The sequence below is a fragment of the Nerophis ophidion genome, linkage group LG05, assembly GCF_033978795.1.
Source record: "Nerophis ophidion isolate RoL-2023_Sa linkage group LG05, RoL_Noph_v1.0, whole genome shotgun sequence".
NCBI classification, from domain to species: domain Eukaryota; kingdom Metazoa; phylum Chordata; class Actinopteri; order Syngnathiformes; family Syngnathidae; genus Nerophis; species Nerophis ophidion.
The window spans coordinates 37,860,140-37,883,589 of NC_084615.1; the positions used below are offsets into that span (position 1 = coordinate 37,860,140).

General features: G+C 39.1%; 1 protein-coding gene across 10 annotated transcripts in view; it reads right to left on the reverse strand.

Annotated features, from left to right (window-relative positions):
• The window catches only part of LOC133553039 (triadin-like), a 30,248-nt gene extending 6,888 nt beyond the window's left edge, over positions 1-23,360 (reverse strand). For 2 of the 10 annotated variants that reach the window (XM_061900785.1, XM_061900784.1), the window contains exons 1-26: positions 22,122-22,191; positions 19,994-20,209; positions 18,225-18,275; positions 16,805-16,930; positions 16,709-16,735; positions 16,353-16,412; positions 16,125-16,151; positions 14,550-15,860; positions 13,909-14,037; positions 13,749-13,817; positions 12,276-12,311; positions 12,135-12,188; positions 11,615-11,683; positions 11,493-11,528; positions 11,368-11,427; positions 11,233-11,286; positions 11,094-11,141; positions 10,497-11,033; positions 10,268-10,321; positions 10,147-10,191; positions 6,059-6,100; positions 5,958-5,978; positions 5,843-5,890; positions 5,735-5,776; positions 5,540-5,665; positions 2,075-2,110 (exon numbers count right to left, since the gene is read on the reverse strand). In XM_061900785.1, coding sequence (XP_061756769.1) covers positions 2,075-2,110; positions 5,540-5,665; positions 5,735-5,776; positions 5,843-5,890; positions 5,958-5,978; positions 6,059-6,100; positions 10,147-10,191; positions 10,268-10,321; positions 10,497-11,033; positions 11,094-11,141; positions 11,233-11,286; positions 11,368-11,427; positions 11,493-11,528; positions 11,615-11,683; positions 12,135-12,188; positions 12,276-12,311; positions 13,749-13,817; positions 13,909-14,037; positions 14,550-15,860; positions 16,125-16,151; positions 16,353-16,412; positions 16,709-16,735; positions 16,805-16,930; positions 18,225-18,275; positions 19,994-20,209; positions 22,122-22,176 — 3,379 coding nt within the window. In that variant the 5' untranslated portion in view covers positions 22,177-22,191. Of the gene's footprint in view, positions 1-1,617; positions 1,651-2,074; positions 2,111-5,539; positions 5,695-5,734; positions 5,777-5,842; positions 5,891-5,957; positions 5,979-6,058; positions 6,101-10,146; positions 10,192-10,267; positions 10,322-10,496; positions 11,034-11,093; positions 11,142-11,232; positions 11,287-11,367; positions 11,428-11,492; positions 11,529-11,614; positions 11,684-12,134; positions 12,189-12,275; positions 12,312-13,748; positions 13,818-13,908; positions 14,038-14,549; positions 15,861-16,124; positions 16,152-16,352; positions 16,413-16,708; positions 16,736-16,804; positions 16,931-18,224; positions 18,276-19,993; positions 20,210-22,121; positions 22,192-22,277 lie in introns of those variants that run through there. The other 8 variants (XM_061900791.1, XM_061900787.1, XR_009806826.1 and 5 more) reach the window with 8 other exon arrangements.
• Between the last annotated feature and the right edge of the window lie 90 nt (positions 23,361-23,450).

The following is a 23,450-nucleotide window of genomic DNA, read 5'->3' on the forward strand; positions in this document are numbered from 1 at the left end:
GGTTTAACTTGTACTTCCAGATGTAGTGACAAACTGTCTTTAGTGACAGTGGTTTTCTGAAATGTTCCTGAGCCCATGTGGTGATATCCTTTAGAGATTGATGTCGGTTTTTGATACAGTGCCGTCTGAGGGGATCGAAGGTCACGGTCATTCAATGTTGGTTTCCGGCCATGCTGCTTACGTGGAGTGATTTCTCCAGATTCTCTGAACCTTTTGATGATATTATGGACCATAGATGTTGAAATCCCTAAATTTCTTGCAATTGCACTTTGAGAAACGTTGTTCTTAAAATGTTTGACTATTTGCTCACGCAGTTGTGGACAAAGGGGTGTACCTCGCCCGATCCTTTCTTTTGAAAGACTGAGCATTTTTTGGGAAGCTGTTTTTATACCTAATCATGGCACCCACCCGTTCCCAATTAGGCTGCACACCTGTGGGATGTTCCAAATAAGTGTTTGATGAGCATTCCTCGACTTTATCAGTATTTATTGCCACCTTTCCCAACTTCTTTGTCATGTGTTGCTGGCATCAAATTCTAAAGTTAATGATTACTTGCAAAAAAAAAAGGTTTATCAGTTGAAAATCAAATATGTTGTCTTTGTAGCATATCTAACTGAATATAGGTTGAAAATGATTTGTAAATCATTGTATTTTGTTTATATTTACATCTAACAAAATTTCCCAACTCATATGGAAACAGGGTTTGGATAGATTTATATATGTGTATATATATATATATATATATATATATATATATATATATATATATATATATATATATATATATATATATATATATATATATACATATATATATATATATTTTATATATATATATATATATGTATAAATATATATATATATATGTATATATATATATATATATATACATATACACACATATATATATATATATATATATATATATATATACTTAGAGGCAGCACGGTGGTTCGTGTGTGTGCCTCGCAATAAGAAGGTTGGCTCGCACCAACCAGCGGTCCTCGGCTCAAGTTCTGTGTGGAGGTTGCATGTTCTCCCCTTGACTGTGTGGGTTCCCTCCGGGTACTCCGGCTTCCTCCCGCCTCCAAAGACATGCACCTGGGGATAGGTTGACTGCCAACACTAAATTGGCCCTAGTGTGCGAATGTGAGTGCAAATGTTGTCTGTCTATCTGTGTTGGCCCTGTGATGAGGTGGATGGATATATACTTAACATAGTTAACTACTGACACTTTTTAGACTTTTAGGAATGTAAAAATGGGACTTAAAACATTGCCAGTACACTTAATAAAGCTTTTATGATGGCCACAATTTGACCCTAGAACAGATTATTTATATCTCTATTACTTCCTATGGGAGAACAGTTTCTAAATATGGATTGTGTTCCACCTTAGAGGTTCCAGTGTGTTAAAGAGGATCGATATTGTGTCAAAGTTGGGAAGTGAGAGAAGAGGGAATGTTGCTACAGGATGACTGAGGAAGAAGAAAACATCAACATGATTTGCTCAAAGTGTTATTGTTGCGAAAGCTGCAAGTGGGTTGCATCTTAATCATCTTAATGTTAGTTTCTTCATGTAGATTCCACGAGAAGAAAGATAATTAGACAAAACAATACCTCAGGCTCTAATGGAAGATCTTTTTCCTCCTTCTGATGACAACAAGCACATTAATAATAATCATAATAATAAATCATCACCGTTTACCTATTGTGCATTAGTGTATTATTTCAATTCGACCTACTTGTCCTATGTGCCAAATGAGGCATGTCATCATAGGTCATTTTGACCATTTGGAGGCATTAGAATAAAAAAACAGTGTCAGATTGGCGCTTTGTTAGCAGCAGTACCATTAATAGACAGTAATTTAAACATTTTAGAGAAATATTTCCTTTAACCTCCAGGTGGCACACGTCATTGTATTTATTTGAAACATTACCAATCTTATACATGTTATCCTATTGCTGTATTTTTTTTTTTAACATAAGTCTTTGACAATAAAGTCATCTTTCAAATGAATCATGTTTTTAATTTAAACATTATGAGATTGAAACATTAAAAGGCCTCTCAACTTACTTGCTTGTTCAGGCTGCTTCTCTCCTTTATCTAAAACTGAACGAAAGAGATAAATTGATCAGGTGTTCTTAAAACTTCCCACTGCCTCACAACATTTTGTAAATCTGAAATATCCTGCAGATTGCACATACAGCTCAGAGCTTACTACCATACATGCAACAATGACAAATAGGAATTACAAACACCCTATTTACCATATACTACCCGCAACGTCCGGTACTTGTAGCTATTGTCAAAACTATCTGTTTGCAATGCTGGTCCGCAATTTTTTAAGCTGTCACTGTTGAATGCTTGCTGAATTTTTTTAAAAATCCTTATTTTTTTCCGTATCTTTTTGGGATTTAGATATGTTTTCTACTGAGATTTGGCAAAGGGAGGATCAATGTGTCCATGAAGAAAAAAAGTCCACCTGACTACTCTTTCATATGTCTACCAAGGCTGGTGCCAATACTTTAGTAAGCTTCATCAGATCATGTTCATAGACTTAGATTGGTCAGATCTAGTCTCGATTGGTCAGATCTAGACTTAGACTTAGACTTAGACAAACTTTAATGATCCACAAGGGAAATTGTTCCACACAGTAGCTAAGTTACAATGATGGAAAGTGTAAGGATGGAAATGACAATGCAGGTATAAATAGAGTAGATATAGCAATATAAAATATAACATATCTGCGAATATATACAATATATACTTAATATGTGTATAGCATGTTATATATACAGATACCAATTACCATGTACACTATTACAGTATATGTGGCAGCCCAAGCATAACATAGAGAGTAGATCCAGCAGAAAATAGAATATAGACATTAAAATAAAAGAGAAGTAGCTGACATAGAGGGTGTCAGGTAATGGGCGGATATCGTCTATTGCTGTATTGGGAGTGATTAGACAGCTGGATGGAGTGTGGAATGAAGGAGTTCTTGAATCGCACAGTGCGGGAAGGAAGCTGAAGGAGCCTGTTGGAGTATGAACTCCGTTGTCCCTCAATTGTCTGGTGGAGTGGGTGGGCGGGATTGTCCATGATGGCCAGCAGTTTGTCCAGTGTCCTTCTGTCCCTCACTGACACAAAAGCCTCCAACTGCGAGCCAATAGTTTGGCCAGCTTTCCAGATCAGTTTATCAATCCGGTCTGAGTCCCTTTTGCTAGTGCTGCTCCCCCAACAAACCACTGCGAAGTGCCGGGCACTGGCCACAACAGACTGATAAAAGAGTGTAGCAGCTGGTGAAAAATCCTAAATATTTATACTCCAAAAGCAGGAGGGTATGCCTTGACAAGGATTGTTTTGCCCTATTGTAGTGAGAAAAACAACTGTGTTGATGCAATCAAGCGATTCTACTGTCAAAGCCAACAACAGTCGTTGAAGTGTAATTTCCCTTAGTTAACATTGAGGTATTGTGTGGCAGAACGATCGCTGTGGATCGACAGCTACCTGTCCAAAATAGTCTGAATCACCCACGTTAGCATTCCATGCAGTTGTAAACAAAATGCACAAATGGCATTCTGGTCACCTTCTGTGACCAGAATGTTTTAACTCTTGTTATTTGTTGGAGGCCAAATTGCAGAGTCATTTAGGAATGGTTGAAAGGACAGTGTTGTATGTGGGAGACAGGTGGTGTGGCATTTTCAACCTCTTTGGTATCATCTCTCCTCCTTGTCCAGAACGTGCACATTGTGGTTCTCCAAGGAGTGCTGTTTCTCCCTTAGATGCAGGTAGACAGCCGAGTCTTGGCCTGAAGAGTTTGCCCATCTATGCTGTACCATTCGCCGGCTTAGTGGTGCTATTTGGTGCTTAAGCACTAAACAGCAGTTCAGACTACCCACATTTTCGGATTCACTGGAGGGAGTACTGGAAAGTGCTACCCCAGGTGATTCTCTTGTTCTGGTGGTAGACTAACACTCACATTGGCAACGACAGTGAAACCCAGAGGCGTGATTGGAAGAAACGGCTTACCGGATCTAAACCTGAGTGGTGTTTTGTTATTGTTTTGTGCTCATCCCTGATTATCCAGAACACACTCCATGTTCAAACATAGGGGTGTCCATTTGTGCACTAGGGCACCCTAGGCCGTAGTTTGATTATCGACTATGTGGTTGTGTCATCGGATTTGCAGTCTTATGTTCTTGACACTCAGGTGAAGAAAGAGGCAGAGCTTTTTACTAATCACCACCTGGTGGTAAGTTGGCTCCGATTGTCGGGGAGGATGCTGGTCAGACCTGGTAGGCCCAAACAGTGTCAGACCTTGGTTGGCATTGCCGGCAGTAAGTCAGACCCATTTTTAGTGAGAGTTGGACTCCCCACCGGGTGCCCTTTGTCACCAGTTATGTTCATAGCCTTTAAGCACAGAATTTCTAGGTACAGTCAGTGCGTTGAGGTGATCCGGTTTGAAGGCTGCAAAATTAGGTCTCTGATTTTTGCAGATGATGTGGTCCTTCTGGATTCATCTGGCCAGGATCTTCAGCTCTAACTGGATCGGTTTGCAGCAGAGTGTGAAGTAACTTGGATGAGAATCAGTACCTCCAAGTCCGAGTCCATGGTTTTTGCCCGTATAGGGTAGAGTGCTATCTCTGGTTTGGGTAGGAGATGTTGCCCCCTTAGAGGAGTTCAAGTACCTCTGAGTCTTGTTCCCAAGTGATGGAAGAGTGGATCATGACATCGACCCTGTATCAATCTGTCGTGGTAAAGAAGGAGCTAAGCCGGAAGGCAAAGCTTTCAATTGACTAGTCCATCTACATTCCTATCCCTACCTATGGTCATGAGCTCTGGGTTATGACCATTAAGACAAGATCATGGATACAAGCATCCATCCATCCATCCATTCACACACAAGGGCCAAATTAGTGTTACCAATCAGCCTATCCTCAGGTGGGAACCCACGCATTCACGGGGAGAACATGCAAACTCCACACAGAAAGATCCCGACCCCGGGATTGAACCCACCACGACTCAGGACCTTCGTATTGTGAGGCAGACGCACTAACCCCTCTTCCACCGTGAAGCCCAGCCGAAATTAATTTCCTATGTCGTGTGGCCTGGCTCTTCCTTATAGATAGGGTGAGAAGCTTTGTCATTCGGGAGGAGTCAACTGAGGTGGTTCAAGCATCTGGTCAGGATGCCCCCCGAATGCCTCCCTAGAGAGGAGTTTAGGGCATGTTCGACCGGTAGGAGGCCACGTGAAAACCCAGGACACGTTGGGGGGATTGTCTCCCAGCTGGCCTGGGAAACACTTAATAACTTATTCCCTATAGGCAAGTAGGCAACATAAGCAGCACCTACAGTACTTAAGCTGGTTCCACATAAAGACTAACATCTTAATATTAATTACTTTTTTTGCCTGCCAATAATGTTTTTCTGGTCTTGGCTGAAGACAAAATTAAGAACCACACATTTCAGTCCGGCCCGGACCATCAATTCCAAATGCATTTGTAAATTTTAGATTTATATACAAAGTGGTCTCACCTGGTTCTGATGATGAAGATTTGGCAAGTTTGTCCTTTTTGACCTGCATGGTCATGTTGCCAGTCCTGTCAGGGTCCAGTCTGGTCCTCAGTTTGGTAGAATGCAGGCGTGGTAGTGCTTCTGGAGCTGGCAGTGACATCAGGAGACAAGTTTGACTACATCATGATAAGAAAAAAAATGCAAGAACATGTTTACCTTTTTTGCTAGCAGAGGACCTGACTCTACTCTTGGCAACATCTTTAAGGGAACAGGACCAATCAAGTTCTATGGCGACAATACTACAACTGACAGTCAGTGACTTACTTGGTTTTGATGAGGCAGAGCTTCTCATCGGTCGCGTACTTGTCGCTTCTGACAAAAAGAGAAAACCAAAGTTACATTCCATGGCAAACACTGTTATCCCTTTAAGCAGCTTTACCTCTCTTTGACAACTTTGGAGCTGTGGAAATAAAAGAAAACATTATGACATGATTCTGAGCTGTATACTCAAATAATAACAGGAACATGATTACTTTTTACCTTTTTTTGTAGTTGCGGCTTTGTCTTTGGTAAGAGTACCATCTGAAATAAACAGACACCAAAAGACCTCATTAGAACAGGAGTCCCCAAACGTTTTGCTTATCCACCCATCCATCCATTTTCTACCGCTTGTATACGTATATATATATATATATACATACAGTATATATATGTATATATTAGGGGTGGGCAAATTAATGCGTTAATTACGCGTTAACTCATCAATCTATTAACGCCGACAATTAGTTTATCGCACATTTGCGTATGTTGTTTACATGCTTTTATTTTGTTAACGCCTTTTCTTAACAAGATGTCATCTCCCGGATGTACTTCGGCGTCGAGGGGCTCTTGGTAAAGATGGAACATTTGGCAAAAATACCGGACAATTCTGCAAATTTCATGGCTGGCTTACAGCGTGGTCACTCCGGGATCACTTACGACCGCCAGACAATTCTGAATGTGGATAGATCGGGCCGTTTTGGACTGAATGACGCGTGCTTGCTAGACCGGTTAGCTAGCATGGGAATACTTTGCCGGCTACATCCAGCGGCTTGTGAAGCAGCGGAGTATATGTGTTGTCTGTCTATTTATGAATATTGCAGACGAGGACTGTTGGCTGAATCCTTAACGTTTGCTTTCAGAGCGTGCATATCACAACATACAAGATGCCGTCATGGCGACACAACCTATACCGGGCTACCGCGCATGCTCGTCACTCCTGTTGCATGCTGGGTAGGGTAGTTCTTTTTTTCCCTGGCTCATAACATCACAAATAGTACCATGTATATGCGTTCAGTTTATCAAAGCACCAAGCAAACAATCGGAAAATTCCCATCATATCAATTCCTAGATATGGTCATAATTATTTTAAGTGCACTACGCAGAATAAACACAACATTATTAATATTGCTACCACGGATAATTTGATCAAAAATTCCCTAAAACAGCCCACTACCTATGATATAGTTTTTTTAAACATAAGACCCTGATAAAAAAATTGTTTCTGCTGTTACCTCAGAAATTGCCTGTTCAGATGTTATGATTGGTGCTCAGAGATTTGTATGTAGATTATATTTATTTTCCATAACAAACAGGATAACTTAAATACCCTGGCAGTGGTTATAAGCTTAAATGTTTGTATTTACATTTTTTGAGTTGATTTTCATAAAATATGCTATTTAACTGCTACTGTTTAACAAGGACTGATTTAAATTGTGTTTGCACAAAAAATGTTTTGGCGCTTTTGTTCATGTGGGGGAATATTCCAATAAAGGTGCACTACACACTACTTTTGAATTCATTATTGGGCTTTGCGTATACAATGCAGTTAATCGCGATTAATCGGACAAATAGTGCGATTAACTTCGATTAAAATTTTTAATCGTTGCCCAGCTCTAGTATATATATATGTATGTATATATATATGTATATATATGTATATATATATATATATATATATATATATGTATATGTATATATATATATATATATGTATGTATATGTGTGTGTATACAAGTGTATATATATATATATATATGTGTGTATACAAGTGTATATATATATATATATATATACAGTATATATATATATATATAGGGGCTTCACGGTGGCAGAGGGGTTAGTGCGTCTGCCTCACAATACGAAGCTCCTGCAGTCCTGGGTTCAAATCCAGGCTCGGGATCTTTCTGTGTGGAGTTTGCATGTTCTCCCCGTGAATGCGTGGGTTCCCTCCGGGTACTCCGGCTTCCTCCCACTTCCAAAGACATGCACCTGGGGATAGGTTGATTGGCAACACTAAATTGGCCCTAGTGTGTGAATGTTGTCTGTCTATCTGTGTTGGCCCTGCGATGAGGTGGTGACTTGTTCAGGGTGTACCCCGCCTTCCACCCGATTGTAGCTGAGATAGGCGCCAGCGCCCCCCGCGACCCCACAAGGGAATAAGCGGTAGAAAATGGATGGATGGATGGATATATATATATATATATATATATATATACACACACTTGTATACACACATATATATACATATATACTTGTATACACATATATATACATATATATATATAAATATTTATTTATGCATACATATGTATACATATATACACGTATACATATATATGTACACATATATTTCCATATAATCATATACATATATTTAAATATATATATATATGTATATATATATATATACGCACACACATTTATACACATATACATACATACATACATATATATATATATACATACACTTGTATACATATATATATATATACATACAGTACATATATACATACATATTATTTTACATACACATATGTATACAAACCCGGTTTCCATATGAGTTGGGAAATTGTGTTAGATGTAAATATAAACCGAATACAATGATTTGCAAATCATTTTCAACCCATATTCAATTAATATGCTACAAAGACAACATATTTGATGTTCAAACTGATAAACATATTTTTTTTTGCAAATAATCATTAACTTTATAATTTGTTGCCAGCAACACGTGACAAATAAGTTGGGAAAGGTGGCAATAAATACTGATAAAGTTGAGTAATGCTCATCAAACACTTACATGGAACATCCCACAGGTGTGTAGGCTAATTGGGAACAGGTGGGTGCCATGATTGGGTATAAAAGCAGCTTCCATGAAATGCTAAGTAATTCACAAACAAGGATGGGGCGAGGGTCACCACTTTTTAAGCAAATTGTCGAACAGTTTGAGAACCACATTTCTCAACGAACTATTGCAAGGAATTTAGGGATTTTACCATCTACGGTCCGTAAAATCATCAAAAGGTTCAGAGAATCTGGAGAAATCACTGCACATAAGCGATGGTATTACAGACTTTTGATCCCTCAGGCGGTACTGCATCAAAAACCGACATCAGTGTGTAAAGGATATCACCACTTGGGCTCAGGAACACTTCATAAAACCACTGTCAGTAACTACAGTTGGTCGCTACATCTGTAAGTGCAAGTTAAAACTCTACTATGCAAAGCCAAACCGATTTATCAAACATATCCTGAAACGCCGCCAGCTTGGCTGGCCCGAGCTCATCTTTGATGGACTGATGCAAAGTGGAAAGGTGTTCTGTGGTCTGACGAGTCCACATTTCAAATTATATTTGGAAACAGAGGACGTGGTGTCCTCCAGAACAAAGTGGAAAATAACCATTCGGATTGTTATCGGCGCAAAGTTCAAAAGCCAGCATCTGTGATGTATGGGGGTGCATTAGTGCCCAAGGCATGGGTAACTTACACATCTGTGAGGCACCATTAATGCTGAAAGGTACACACAGGTTTTGGAGCAACATATGTTGTCATCCAATCAACTTTATCATGGACGCCCCTGCTTATTTCAGCAAGACAAGTGTTACAACAGCGTGGCTTCGTAAAAAAAGAGTGCGGGTACTTTCCTGGCCCACCTGCAGTCCAGACCTGTCTCCCATTGAAAATGTGTGGCGCATTATGAAGCGTAAAAAACGATAGCAGAGACCCCGGACAGTTAAACGATTGAAGCTCTACAAAAAACAAGAATGGGAAAGAATTCCACTTTCAAAGCTTCAACAATTAGTTTGCTCAGTTTCCAAATGTTTATTAAGTGTTGGTAAAAGAAAAGGTGATGTAACACAGTGGTGAACATGCCTTTTCCCAACTACTTTGGCACGTGTTGCAGCCATGAATTTCCAAGTTAATTATTATTTGCAAAAAAAAAAAAAAAGTTTATGAGTTTGAACATCAAATATCTTGTCTTTGTAGTGCATTCAACTGAATATGGGTTGAAAAGGATTTGCAAATCATTGTATTCCGTTTATATTTACATCTAACACAATTTCCCAACTCATTCAGAAACGGGGTTTGTAAATCTGTACAGCCGATACAGAAATTCAATTCAACAAATTGATTTGGCGAAACGGCTGGACGGTATTATTAAATTAATTAATTAATTAAATTTGGGACTTCTCGCAGGCCACATCGTGGACATTGGCGGACCAAATCCTGTCCGTAGTGTGGCGACCACTGCGTTAGAGTAGCCACATGTACTTATTAAAGCGATTATGGATTGCAGAGTAAAGTACCTTCAATCGCATCAGAGGTCCTTATCCTCTTCTTCTTCTTAGCAGCTGCAAATATCACAATTTTCCTTTAAAAAGTTACCCCACAGCAAAAGATGAGTGGGAATCAAATTGTTTTTAGAACCTTTCTTCGCCGTGTCTTCTTGAACCTTGTCTGCTTCTGGTTCTGCTTTAGGTTCTGGATCGGGAAAGGAGAAAAAGTTACAGTTGGCCATCGGAAAACAGACCAGATCTTATTTTGTAATTGATTGACTATTGTGAAATAACCAACCGGAACAAAAAAAACTAAAATACTAAAAGAACAAAACAGAACATGTTACATGTTGTTTCGAAGTGATTGGACTCTTTCTAACCTTTCCCCACAGCAGGCGGAGCTTCAGTGGTCGAAGTCTGAATGTGAGGCTGAGTGGGCAGGGCTTGTTCTGTGGCTACAGGTTGGACCGGTTCAACGGGTTGGACTAGCTGCACAGGTTCTGATGGTTGGACTGGCTCTACTGGTTCAACTTGTTGGACTAGCTGCACAGGTTCTGATGGTTGGAGTGGCTTTACTGGTTCAACTTGTTGGACTGGCTGCACAGGTTCTGATGGTTGGACTGGCTTTACTAGTTCAACTTGTTGGACTGATTGCACAGGTTCCGATGGTTTGACTAACATCACTGGTTCCGCTTTTTGCACAGGCTCCGATGTCTGGACTGGCTGCAATTGTTGTACTGGTTCAGCTTGTTGGACCGGTTGCACTGGTTCTGGTGTCTGCTGCATGGCAGGAGGTACAGGTTGAAGATAGGGCTGATACTGGTTGTAAAACGGTGCCATCATTGGTTGGTGGTGATAAAGCGGCTGCATGGGCGGGGCAGCGGGATGCATCGCGGTTAGAACCGGCGCAGCAGACCCTTAAAAAAAAAGTGAATTTCCAATCTAAACACAACAGGATGTGGCCATTTTTGGGGTACCTGATCCAGTTGGAGGCGGGTACGGGTTGTCTGTGACAATCTGATGAACTGGAAGACAAACATGTAGAGGTTAATTGAAGAGATCCGGACAGCGTAAGTCCAGTTGTTAAGTTGAAGGTCCACGTTGTTTCACACTCACCATACCAGCCGGGAGGGGATGGCCAGTAGACTGGTGCTGGTCTGCAAGGACTAACTGGAAGCAGCACAACAACGCTGAATTACTATGTCTTTATTTACAATATATTTTTTTAAGATGTAAGAATTGATGAGGTACCATCTTGTTGTGGTTCTGGAACCTCTGCTGGTTTTGGACGTTGCTTCTCATTAGGTTGCTCTGATGGACAAATAGTTGCGGTTTGATTCTGATACACTTGAATATGATCCATGACGGACTTTTACCTGCTTTGGTCTTCTTGGGCTTTTCTTCTCTTTTGACTTATTAAAAACAAAGATGGGAAATTATTTTTTTTACTAGAACCTGACAAGAGACATGTCACTATATGTTTGTTTGTGTATTGTACCTTTAAGAAGAGCCGGAATTCTCCTGATCCGTCTCATTTTTGGCTCCAAACTTGCAATTCTGGGAAGAGCTGAGAAGTGAAATGCCTATTTTAATATGTCATCATTATCTTTCAACCAACAAGCTTTAAAGCAACTTGTCAGCAGAAGTAATATCAGTACTTCAAATCAATGTGCAGTTGTTATTGTTAATATTGTGCTATTGCAAGCAATATGCGTAATGCCATAAAGTAAATAATATTCAAGTTTTTGATTGATTGGTTGAAATTTTAATTAGTATATTGCACAGTTCAGTACATATTCCGTACAATTGACCACTAAATGGTAACACCCGAATAAGTTTTTCAACTTGCTTAAGTCGGAGTCCACGTTAATCAATTCATGGTAAAAGTGAAGTCCAGCATGTGATGTATGCAATGTAAATATACTGCATATTAAAGTACTTTTATCAATGTATGTGACCAACCAAAATAATGTCAATAATGTGTTCGAAGGTTCATGTAATTGCTTTTGATGTGCTACCTATTTTCCTTGGTCTGTCATCTGATCGTCCTGTGCTCCTAACTGCTTTATGATCTACAACAATAATAAAGAACAACTTTTAACTTTCAGGTGAACATAATCATTATTGTTTTTCAAAACTGTACTGTCAATCCAACAAACCTTTTTTCTTCACAGCAGAGATCCTCCTGGAAGCTTCTGGAAGGGCACATGCACAAAAAACAGGGAACTTTCTAAAATAATGCTATTACATGATATTCTAACACAAATTTATAATATGATGTTTTAACATAATATTTGATTATGATATGAATATTTGAATACATCATCTTTTAATATGATATTCTAGCAAGATTTTTCAACATGATGTTAAAATATGAGGTTCTAACAAGGGGTTTCCCCAAACAAGAATGGAATTATATCAGTTTGCTCGTAAATTCTTCGATATGAGCGCTATGACACAAGCAGTCTTGCAACTTGTTTACTTGTGCAGAGCTGGACAGCCAGTTAACATTTAAATGTCCTCCAATAAGCACACATAGTTGGTATTTTCTAGTATTTTAGTCATTTACAAGAACATGGTAGGACATAGACTACTAGGAGCCAGCAGCTACATAACAGCTAGGCACACAATACCACACAAGCTAGACATATGTAATAAGTGTCCTTAATTAAACAATCCTGCAGTCTAAAACACGAGATTTCAATATAAACACGTATCAAATAGTTATAGTATCATATTATTTACACATACTAAGTATTTCATAGCAGAAGCTTATTAGAAAGTATCCAGAAACAAACATGTCCACATCATTCAACACACTGTGACATTAACTTAACTTAATGAATTGTTACCAAAAAAACGACTACCACTCCACTTAATAAATATATATATATATATATATATATATATATATATATATATATATATATATATATATATATATATATATATATATGTATATGTATGTATGTATACATACATACATACGTATGTATACATACATACATACGTATGTATACATACATACATATATATGTATACATACATACGTATGTATACATACATACATATATATGTATACATACATACGTATGTATACATACATACATACATATATATGTATACATACATACATATATATGTATACATACATACATATATATGTATACATACATACATATATATGTATACATACATACATATATATGTATACATACATACATATATATGGATACATACATACATATATATGGATACATACATACATATATATGTATACACACATACATATATATGTATACATACATACATATATATGTATACATACATACATATACATACATACATATATATACATACATACATATACATACATACACATATATATATATATATATATATATATATATATATATATATATATATATATGTATATATATATATATATATATGTATATGTATATATATAAATATATATTTATCTATCTATCTATCTATCTATCTATATATATATATATATATAAAATCAAGGCTGGCTTCAATATCGGTATTGTATCTGAAGTGAAAAAGTTGTGTCAGAAAACCTCTGGTTCTAACACTTTGTTCTATGGTCGACATGATGTGTCACTAACCCTTCTTCTCTGAGGTCTTGGCAGCAGACATTTTGGTATTTGTAGCAGTAGCACTCATGCACGGACACACTAAAAGGAAGAGAAACAAGAAGAAACTTAGGTTAAAGTTAAATGTACTGTAAATGTGACAAATAAGTTGTAATTTTCTCTTTTTAATGACCTGCAGGTGCGTCATCCTCTGATTTGCCTGCCTTGGCTTTTTCCTCTTGTTTTTCATCTTCATCTTCCAGTGGGAGGTGCTTCGTTATGGAGTCATCATCCACATGAACAGCAACATGCTGAACACCAACTAATGGAGATGACGGCAACTTCAGTGACTGATCAAAGGGTTAACTCTGCATATGTTTTGCTTTTTCTTTGGTGTTTTTCATAGACTTTTCTTCCAAGAGAGGAATCAGTGTAGACAAGACAAAAGGAATATAGACAAGAAGTAACATGATGCATATACTGTACACTTTATATGCATTTTGACTTGTTAATAAAGTTGATATTTTACACGATCAACACTCCTTCACTTCTTTTTACACTTACACCTAAGCTTTTATGCTGGCCAGTTTGACACTATAACAGATCATTTCTATTTACATTGTTTTCTATTGGAAACACTTAAGACGTTGTAGTTTTTGTGTGTGTGAAATAACAAATAAACCAAGTGTCTCAGTTTCATCCTCTTCTTCCCCATCAGTATCGGCTTCTGTTGCCCCTTTCTAGACAGGAAGTGATGCTGCAAACGAGGCTACATGATTGACACTGACATGAACTTTGACCTTAGCTACCTCAACCATTATTAAAAATAACTACCTGACAGCAAGTCCTCTTCACCATCATCACCCTCTTCCTCTTGATGAGACTCTGGTGTGATGTCATCTTCAAGGTGACCTTCATCCAATGACGGCATGACCTCTAGTTCACTTTCCTTCTCGTCATCATCGTCATCAGCCAAGGTGTCACTGCTCTCAAAGGGAGGAAGGATACTTTCCTCCTCTTCCTCATCATCGTCATTGTCATCAGCCAAGGTGTCACTGCTCTCAAAGGGAGGAAGGCTACTTTCCTCCTCCTCCTCCTCATCATCATCATCGTCATCTTTGTTTTCGACGTCATGGATGTCAATGTGAAGACTGGCCAACACATAAATATCTTCTTCTTTCGCTTCATGAGTGGCATCAGAAAGGACATCTTCATCATCCTCACCAGCTTTAATGTCATCTTCCAAAACTTTGTGAAGGAGCTCCTCATCATCACCATCGTTGTCATCATCAGTAGGATGAAAATAGGGCTCCTCTCCTACAGTGATTTCATCGCTATCCTCTTCGTCGCGAGGGAAAAGCACAGACTGTGAGATGTCAGTGAAAGATGCCTCCTCTTCATCATCATCCTCCTTGGCAGACACATCTTCATCAGCATCCTCATCCTCTGGAGGAACGGCTGACTCTTCCTCTTCAAAGGAGGGAACATCTTCTTCATGCTGCTCAGCTTCTTCTTCTTTGTCATCTTCATCAATAGTGTCGGCTTCCTCCTCATCACCAATGTCTTGGGCTGACGCATCTTCATCTTGGTGAGCCTCATCTTCTTCTCTGCCATCTTCTAACTCCTCCTCCTCCACTTTACTATCATCTTCAGCTGCTTCATCTCCCTCCTCATCTTCTTCCTGCTCCACCATCTCTACGCCCTCTTTTTCTTCTTCTTCAACTCTTTCTTCTACTGCAGCTTCCTCCTCCTCATCCTCCATCATATCCTCTTCTTCCTCACCAACCTCATCATCTTCTTTATCGCCCCTGTCCTCCTCTTCATCATCGTCAACATCTTCTTCTTCTGCAGCTTCCACCTCCTCCTGTTCCTCCACACTAGCTCCTTCATCTTTGTCAGTTCCCTCCTCTCCTTCCTCCTCCTCATACGCTTTGTAGTCTTCCTCCTCCACCTCATACCCCTCATCCTCCTCTAGTTCCTCTGGCAGCTCCTCCTCCTCCTCCTCCTCCTCCTCCTCAAGGTCCTTTTCATCTTCCTGGGCATCTTCTTCTTCCTCCTGCTCAGGAGCCTCCTCATCCTCTCCCTCATCGTCTTCGTGGACCACCTCAACCGCTGGCCGCGACTTCTTCACTTGCATGCCAATAACTGGAACAAACATGGAGACAATTAAGACAAACTAACTAACCTGGGGTAAACTAAAGCAAAATAAATAAAAACACAACTTGCACTAAAAACGGAGGCTAACTAAATTAAACAAAAGTACACCAACCAAAAGTAAACAAAGCTTAAATAAGCTTAAGTCGAATATATTTCATCTTCAAATGAGCAATGGAAGACACAAATGGACGTCCAGAGAATGGACATTATTCCGGACATTTCTAGAGCAAACAGTGAAGTCAGTGTACAGACCTTTACTTCGTGATGGTAGAAACTCTCCTGAAAAACGAGTGAAAATCAAAATGAGTTCACAAATTCAATCCTAACACACAAAATTCACATCACATTAGTAGATTAACGACAAGCCAGTGAGGAAAGGTGCTCTGTTGATTAGCGGGTTGTTTTACTTAGTGTTACCGAGGAAGAGGAGAGACGTCTTCAGAGTTAATGATACCATCACAGAACATTTGCATAAAGTACCTTTTTTTCTCTTAAGCTTCCTCTCCACTTGCTCTTCCTCCTCCTCCAACCAAGTTGACTCTTTGAGATGGTTCACACATTTAGTCAGCTTCAGTCATGACTGTTTATTCTACTACTAAAATTATATATTCAATGTGTTTTTCCTATGCTACTTGCACTAGAGTGGTAGTGGTGCCTACCCTGTGGGATAGTTTGCGGTCATCTACTTAGTTTCTAATGTGTTTGAGGCTCCTGCATTGATGAGCAGTGACTTCAATGATGTGTTAAGGAGAGCACATGTGATGCACAAGATGCTAATAGAGCAGCAATCACAATCTTTTCTACATATTTGACGCATGCCGATGATCTGTACCAACCTTTTTTCCTCACGGCGTAAAGATTTCCTTCAGAAAAAGGAGAACATGAGAACAAAATGTAAATAAAAAGTCTAGAATGTTCCTGAAAGTGTATACCATCGTCTTCCTCAGGGGCCACAAGGCTGGCAGCAAACTTCAATATTGCGCTGACCAGGTTGGTGGACTTCTCCACCACGTCGTTGACGGCCTTTATGGGGTCAGAGCCGATCCTCCTGAGGCCACCTGCGCAGGGGGGAGGCAAAGACCTACATTATTCCTCTTCATGATGAAACTTGCTGGAGGAGGAACTACACTTTAGATTGACACTTGAGTGACAGAATCGAGGCCATGCCACATTGAGTACAACTTTCCACCTTCACTAATATTGCTGTTGGCAAACATCAGTAGAAGCACTACAGGCTACTTTTAACTCACTTCACTCATCTCATCTATATTCTAAGCACGAACAAACTGTCTCTAAATGATCTTAAAAGGTATCCAAGCAAGAAATGAAATGCAGACTGTACTCTCACTGGCCACTTAATTATGTACACAACCAATAAAAGTTCCGCTTTAAAAACTTTGGAGTCTAAGACAGATTTTATGAATTTTACATACTTCTGTGTTTTATTACATTTATCCTCGCATGTGTGACCGCAGTTATTTTTTTCTCATTTTGATATTACCAAATCAAGGTTAAGATGTTTTGGTTTTTTTTACATAAAAAATGCCCAACATATGATATAAATGCAAATGTAAAATTTGCATAAATTTTGCAAACAACAGATTTAAATCTATATCATATGTGTCTTTGTGTCAGTTGGCCACATGATGGCAGTGTTTGCTTACCTTTCCCCTCTCCCTCTGCAACCAGAACGGCCTCTAACGCGTTGTTTTTGTACTAAGTGCAAGCCTGATCTTTTTCTTGTGTTATACATTTTTGATGATTCTAGTAAAACTTTTTTTTTTTTTAACACCATCAAGTTTCATTGTCGGCATACCGCAGATAGTTTGTGGACTCCTGACTATTAAAAATATATTAGTCAGATTTATTTATTATCGCGCCCACCTTATTGACCAGCATGAACAGGAAACTAGAAACATTGTACTTAATAAAATGGCCACTGAGTGTGAATACACGCTCCTAATATATGTACAACCAACCTAAAGATGCAATTTTAAGACCAACACATTGCAAACAAACTTTAGACTTAGAAATTAACATAAAAAGTGAGATGCATCTTAATGTGACGTTTCAGGTGAACTTGCTTTGTGTCAAATTGAAGCTCACCTGAAGTTCAAATCTTAAAAAAAACCACATTGAATGGAACGGAAGTCAACATTGGCTTTTATAACATTTGAACGTCGGTTTCTTGTAGAAATATAAAAGCATCATCACAAGAAGACATCGAGAAGTACCTCCAAGTGGAATTAGACAAGACAGCAATGTTAGGGCAAGTTAGGAGATTAGTTAATACATCTCTCTCTCTCTCTCTCTCTCTCTCTTTGATGGGGGTTAGTGTGGGGGTGTTCTTGCCTCTAGGCTCTGACTCCTTTAAAACCTTCCTGACGCCAGGAGGGGGGTGACCTGGTTGGATGAGAGACAGCGGCAGTGAGCAGAAAGCACAGAGGAGGAGGTAGCACCATGCATCGAGAAGAAGAAGAAGAAGAGGAAGAGCGGAGCTTGTCGAGAAGATGCTTGAGCACATTGACAAACAATGTGACATCAGATACTCTGCTTGTCTTTATCATTAATAGGAAATATATATACTAATAACGCCTCTAAAGCTGATCATGAGACTTCAGTTCAGTGAGTATCAAATAAAACATAATAAACCTAATACTCTCGGCTTTAAAAACTTTATATATCAGTCGCAATTGCTCCAAAACTGTCAGGGAAGCTCGGCTTTTAAAATATCCCAAAAATAAGTGGTTAAATATGTACTTTTGTGTTTACATTTTATTGACTAAAAGTGTGCAAGAATGCATTCCCCTTTTGTTCAGAATCAGTTACTTTCGCAACAGCTGACGAAACTTTCTACTGCTTTGTGGTAGCGTCACAGTGCATTGAACAGTGTTGAAGAAATGAGGGAGAAAGAGCGGGTTGTTCCATTGCAGCCAAACTAGACAGTCATAGGATAAATGCTCGGCTTTGGACCCCCCATCGGACCCCAAGCATCTAGTGAATGAGAACGGGCTTGGCCTCTGCTGGCCTGGAAGCAGGGCTTCTGCATTATGACTGATCTGTCTGAGGCTGAACCACTCTTTGACAGAAAAATGAGCGAATCGGCGATCATGAAATGTAAACCACTGTCAGAGCATTTTTCCAAGTTTCATTCCGTTGTTCCGAGTTGAAATGGAACATTTTACAATTCTTTAAGTGTCGTTTTCTCTGTAAAGTCTAGCTTTCCATATTGCATCTGTTACTGAAACTTTACTCGTGTTTGGTACTGTACTGTAGCTGAAAATTAGCCTACGCTGATTGAAAGACCAGCAGCCGCCACTGTTCTGTATAGCTGTTATTTTTAGCTAAATAAAAGTCGGTATAACTGCAACAACAATTAAGTTGGCTTAGTTTAAGAATTATGACAGGAAGTAAGTCTTGAATCACCAACGCTTTTCGGAACTAAGAAGCAAGATTACTTATGTCTGTCAGTTCACCATTGATATATAACCAAAATAAAATGTTAAAAAGACTCTAAAATTCAAACAATGTAGATAAAGAGTTTGATTTCCAGTTTTATGATGGACTGCTAGTAATTACGTCACACTGGCATAAGCCATGGCAGCTAAGCTATACTGATGATAGATGATCGAGAAAACATCCTATTCAGTAACAGTGGCGAAACAATAGAAAATAATTTAAAAATCTACAAAATTCAAGGTAATCAGTTTAAAACAGTATAAAAAAGTTCATTTTAAAGTGGCGAGTATGTACAAGAAGCGAGCCTGCTTGCTAATTCCCAATGATGCACTTTTTGAAACAAACTTTTATAACAGATAATTTGTACATAACAGGATCTAAGTGACATTAAAACACCATTAATGTAAAGTATCACTGATAATCACACACACACCAGGTGTGGTGAAATTACCCTTTGCTTTTGACCCATCCCCTTGTTCCACCCCCTGGGGGCTGAGGGGATCAGTGAGCAGCAGCGGTGGCCGCGCTCGGGAATCATTTTGGTGATTCATGTTATGTTCCATTGTGTTTAGGTAAGTATAATTTGTGAATAGACAATGAGTGTTAGTGTTTTCAGCTGCGAGTAGGTCATAATGATGAGCCAGCTGGACTTAAGATTTTACCTGAGATTGTTTTGTAGTCGGTCAGGTCAAACATGATGACAAAGACACACGACCACGTGATGATGAGGGCCAGAACCAGGATCCAGGCCAGAGGCGAGCTGAATGTTGAGTACAAGTCATCGGTGAATGTCTTCTTGGACAGGTGGACGGACGGAGCTCCGGCGTCTCCGTTCTTACCGTCAATAACCATGGTGGTGGTTGTGGAGGACGACCTCGCTGAGGAGAAACATGGGTTCACTTGGGCAGGACTACAGAAAAAACTGTTTGCAGGTCGGTGTTTAAATAATAACTCTGCTTGACGACCATTACAATAAGGTACTGTATAGTTGTTGTCTATCTCCTAGTTTAAGCTATGTGATGGACAAGAGCAGCAACATGGAAGTTACTTAAAGTGTTAAAAGATCTTTGTCCACCTGTTGATTCTCCTCAGCTGGCGTTGGCGTCGCGATTGCTGACTCAAACGGCTTAGCGGCAACACAACAGAACACACACTAACTCGAGGCCTCACAACTTTGATGAGCTGAAGGACGCCACATGACACCAAGTGAGGCTTCAGTAGCCTCAAGGCACTCACACTTTGACGTTCATGTTCACTGGACATCGACGAGGGGATTAGCTAAAACGTAGAAGCCACTAACAATAATTTTATCAACAATTATGGCTTCTGACCCTTTATGTCACACCATTAGCACTCATCAAAACCTTTTTTAGCCCTACATTGTTCTCTTCCTCCTTCAATGGTTTGATAATCCTTCCATGCTAGAGTCTTCCTTTTAAGGACAACACTTGTCAGCTTTGTGGAAGACACTCTGATCTGCCTAGAATTGAACCAAGCAGTCAAAACATTCCCTTAACAAGGCTAAAAAAAAGTCTTTAGACCTCATACTCCATGTTTCCATTTCTTCAGCGAGCAAGACACTTTGTAGAATTTCTTATCAGTGTTGACTCAGCGTCTTTTAATACCTCAAAAACATTGCACACGTTAAAGCCAATTTAACCTCCTAGTTTACACCATTTTGCAATATTTAGGCTGCTATTTCAACTTCGAGTTAATCCTTACATGTTAAGACAAGTTAGCGTATTTTCCAAAACATGTCATTATTATGTCATCATTTGTATGCCAACATGTTGTTATTGTATTAGTAGCTCACAGTTGCGGTTCAGGTCACCACTTACAATGAATTTATTAACGTGGACCCCGCCTTAAGTTGAAAAACTTATTCAAGTGTTAACCATTTAGTGGTCAATTTTACGGAATATGTACTGTACTGTGCAATCTACTAATGAATGTCTCAATCAATCAAACCTCATGCTTCACCTGAAATGTTTTTTTAAACAAATTCCAAACTAGCTTTAGTTTTTTTGATGTAATTGTAGATTTAACTAAAACTGTATCATATTAGCTTAGCATTTCTGCAAGCTGAACATACAAGTTACTAATACCTACGTTATTGTCCTTCAGTCCGTTTTTAACTAGCATTTTGTTTCTGCTTTTGAATTCTTGCTCATCCATGGAATCTAGCGCTTTGATATAATTTGCTAACAGCTCAACCTTAAGCTAAGACACATTTGCAGTACATGACAAAGAGCAGATACATGTTTTCAGGTGTTTTTGATACCTTTCCCTCTCCAATCACAATTCCACAAAAATTAGCAGCACTGCGCCAGTTAGGCCACCAGCTGGCAACGTCCTATTGAAAAGCAATACTACACACATCTAAAATGTGATGTATGAGAGTCATGTGACTGTGTTGGACACATATATGGTGTGCGAAATGTATTAATAAACAAACACATCAACAATACAATGGCCAAAACTATTGTAAACTACTGCAACATCCCCCATTTTTTCAGTTCAAATACGAAAGACTGTCCAGCCTTTGCAAAAGTGTCAATACTCGGATGGATCGGTCAATAAAAGAAGACATGACTGACTCAAAAGTGTGAAATCGTTTACAAAGGAGTTTGTGTGTATCCTGCATCAATTATTGTGTGATCTGGAAAGAAGAAACATAATGACAGCAACACATACAGTACACCTCCATGACAAGTGTTTACTTCCACCATGGACATAAAGACAGAGGAGCATAACGAATCATTGGATACGCTTCAAGGCAAAAGGCTTTACTTTTAATGTGTTGGTCCTTGCATACGCCTGTGTAGCCGCTGCCAGGCTCCTGCATTACAAATAGACGATATATGATAGCAGCATATTTTTAGACACTTTCAATCATGCTAACTACCCTTCACACACGGATGTTCATGCTAACTTTACATACGTTACCTTCTGCTTCAGTCATTGCTTTCAGCTAAAAGTCGTCATTAAAAGTTCCCTTCTGTGTGAGATTTAATCCCAGCGTTTAATCCAAAGTGTGTGTTTCACTCTTTGCCTCCAAAACTTGGCATTCTTCACCTCTTCCCCCGCGAGACAACACAACCTGATGGTTGCAAGCTGGAACAAGGTGGTCCAGGGGCTGGTGGCACAGACGGAGACCGGGATGAGGGTGTATTTGCCCTTTGGGGCTGCCTCAGACTGAACCCAGCCCCCTCCCAGTACGACAAAATTAGATTTTGGGAGGGGCAAGTAAGATGTCGTCTCGTCCCAGCAGCTACTATGACAACGTCACATGGTGACAACAGCAGCTTGACTGCACTTCTAAATCAAAGTCATTGAAACTCTCATGTAGACACTGAATGTTGTTTGGTTGATAAAAAACAATCCAATCCAATCCACGACCACATTCACACAGTGTTTGTGACGTGCATCATCTAGGTTATTCTTAGAGCCGCTGCTTGCCACTGCTGCCTTTTTAGGCCACAGGCTTGACCTTAGCACCCATACACTCATAGCTCCACACACCTCCCTCCTCCAGAACACTCAGTGCAGAGCTATCATCGTATGGGGAAGGAGGAGGGAATACCTAACATAATACTTTTAAAGCGCACAATTAATGCTGGAAGTTTTTAATTCACTTGAAATATTAAATATGAGTAGAAAACATAAGCAATGCAACAGGAGAGTTGCAGTCAAATAAATTATTGACTAATATGTACCAAAGAAAAAAGGGTAATTGTGAAAACATTGACTAATTATAAATAATATAAAAAGTAATTATAATAAAAACTGTCCATGTTATATTTTCATTTAGAATATTGAGTTATTAAAAACCTTTTGAGCCCTAAATACTGGAGAGGACAACAATGATCGTCATTTTTCCAGATTCTTGGCCCTCCTGTCTTTAAATTATTTATATTTAGCGAGTACGTACATACTTTTATCAATAACATGTATATGTTTGTTTCTTGCATCACCCACATCTGTTTGTTGACTGTCATGAAGTAGCTTTGGTTGATATTCATCACTTTTTCTAAACAGTGTTCAGAATTTCCGCAAAGTGATGTAAATAAGGAGCTTGATTAGCATTTACTTTATGTTCATTCTGTAAACAATCCCATT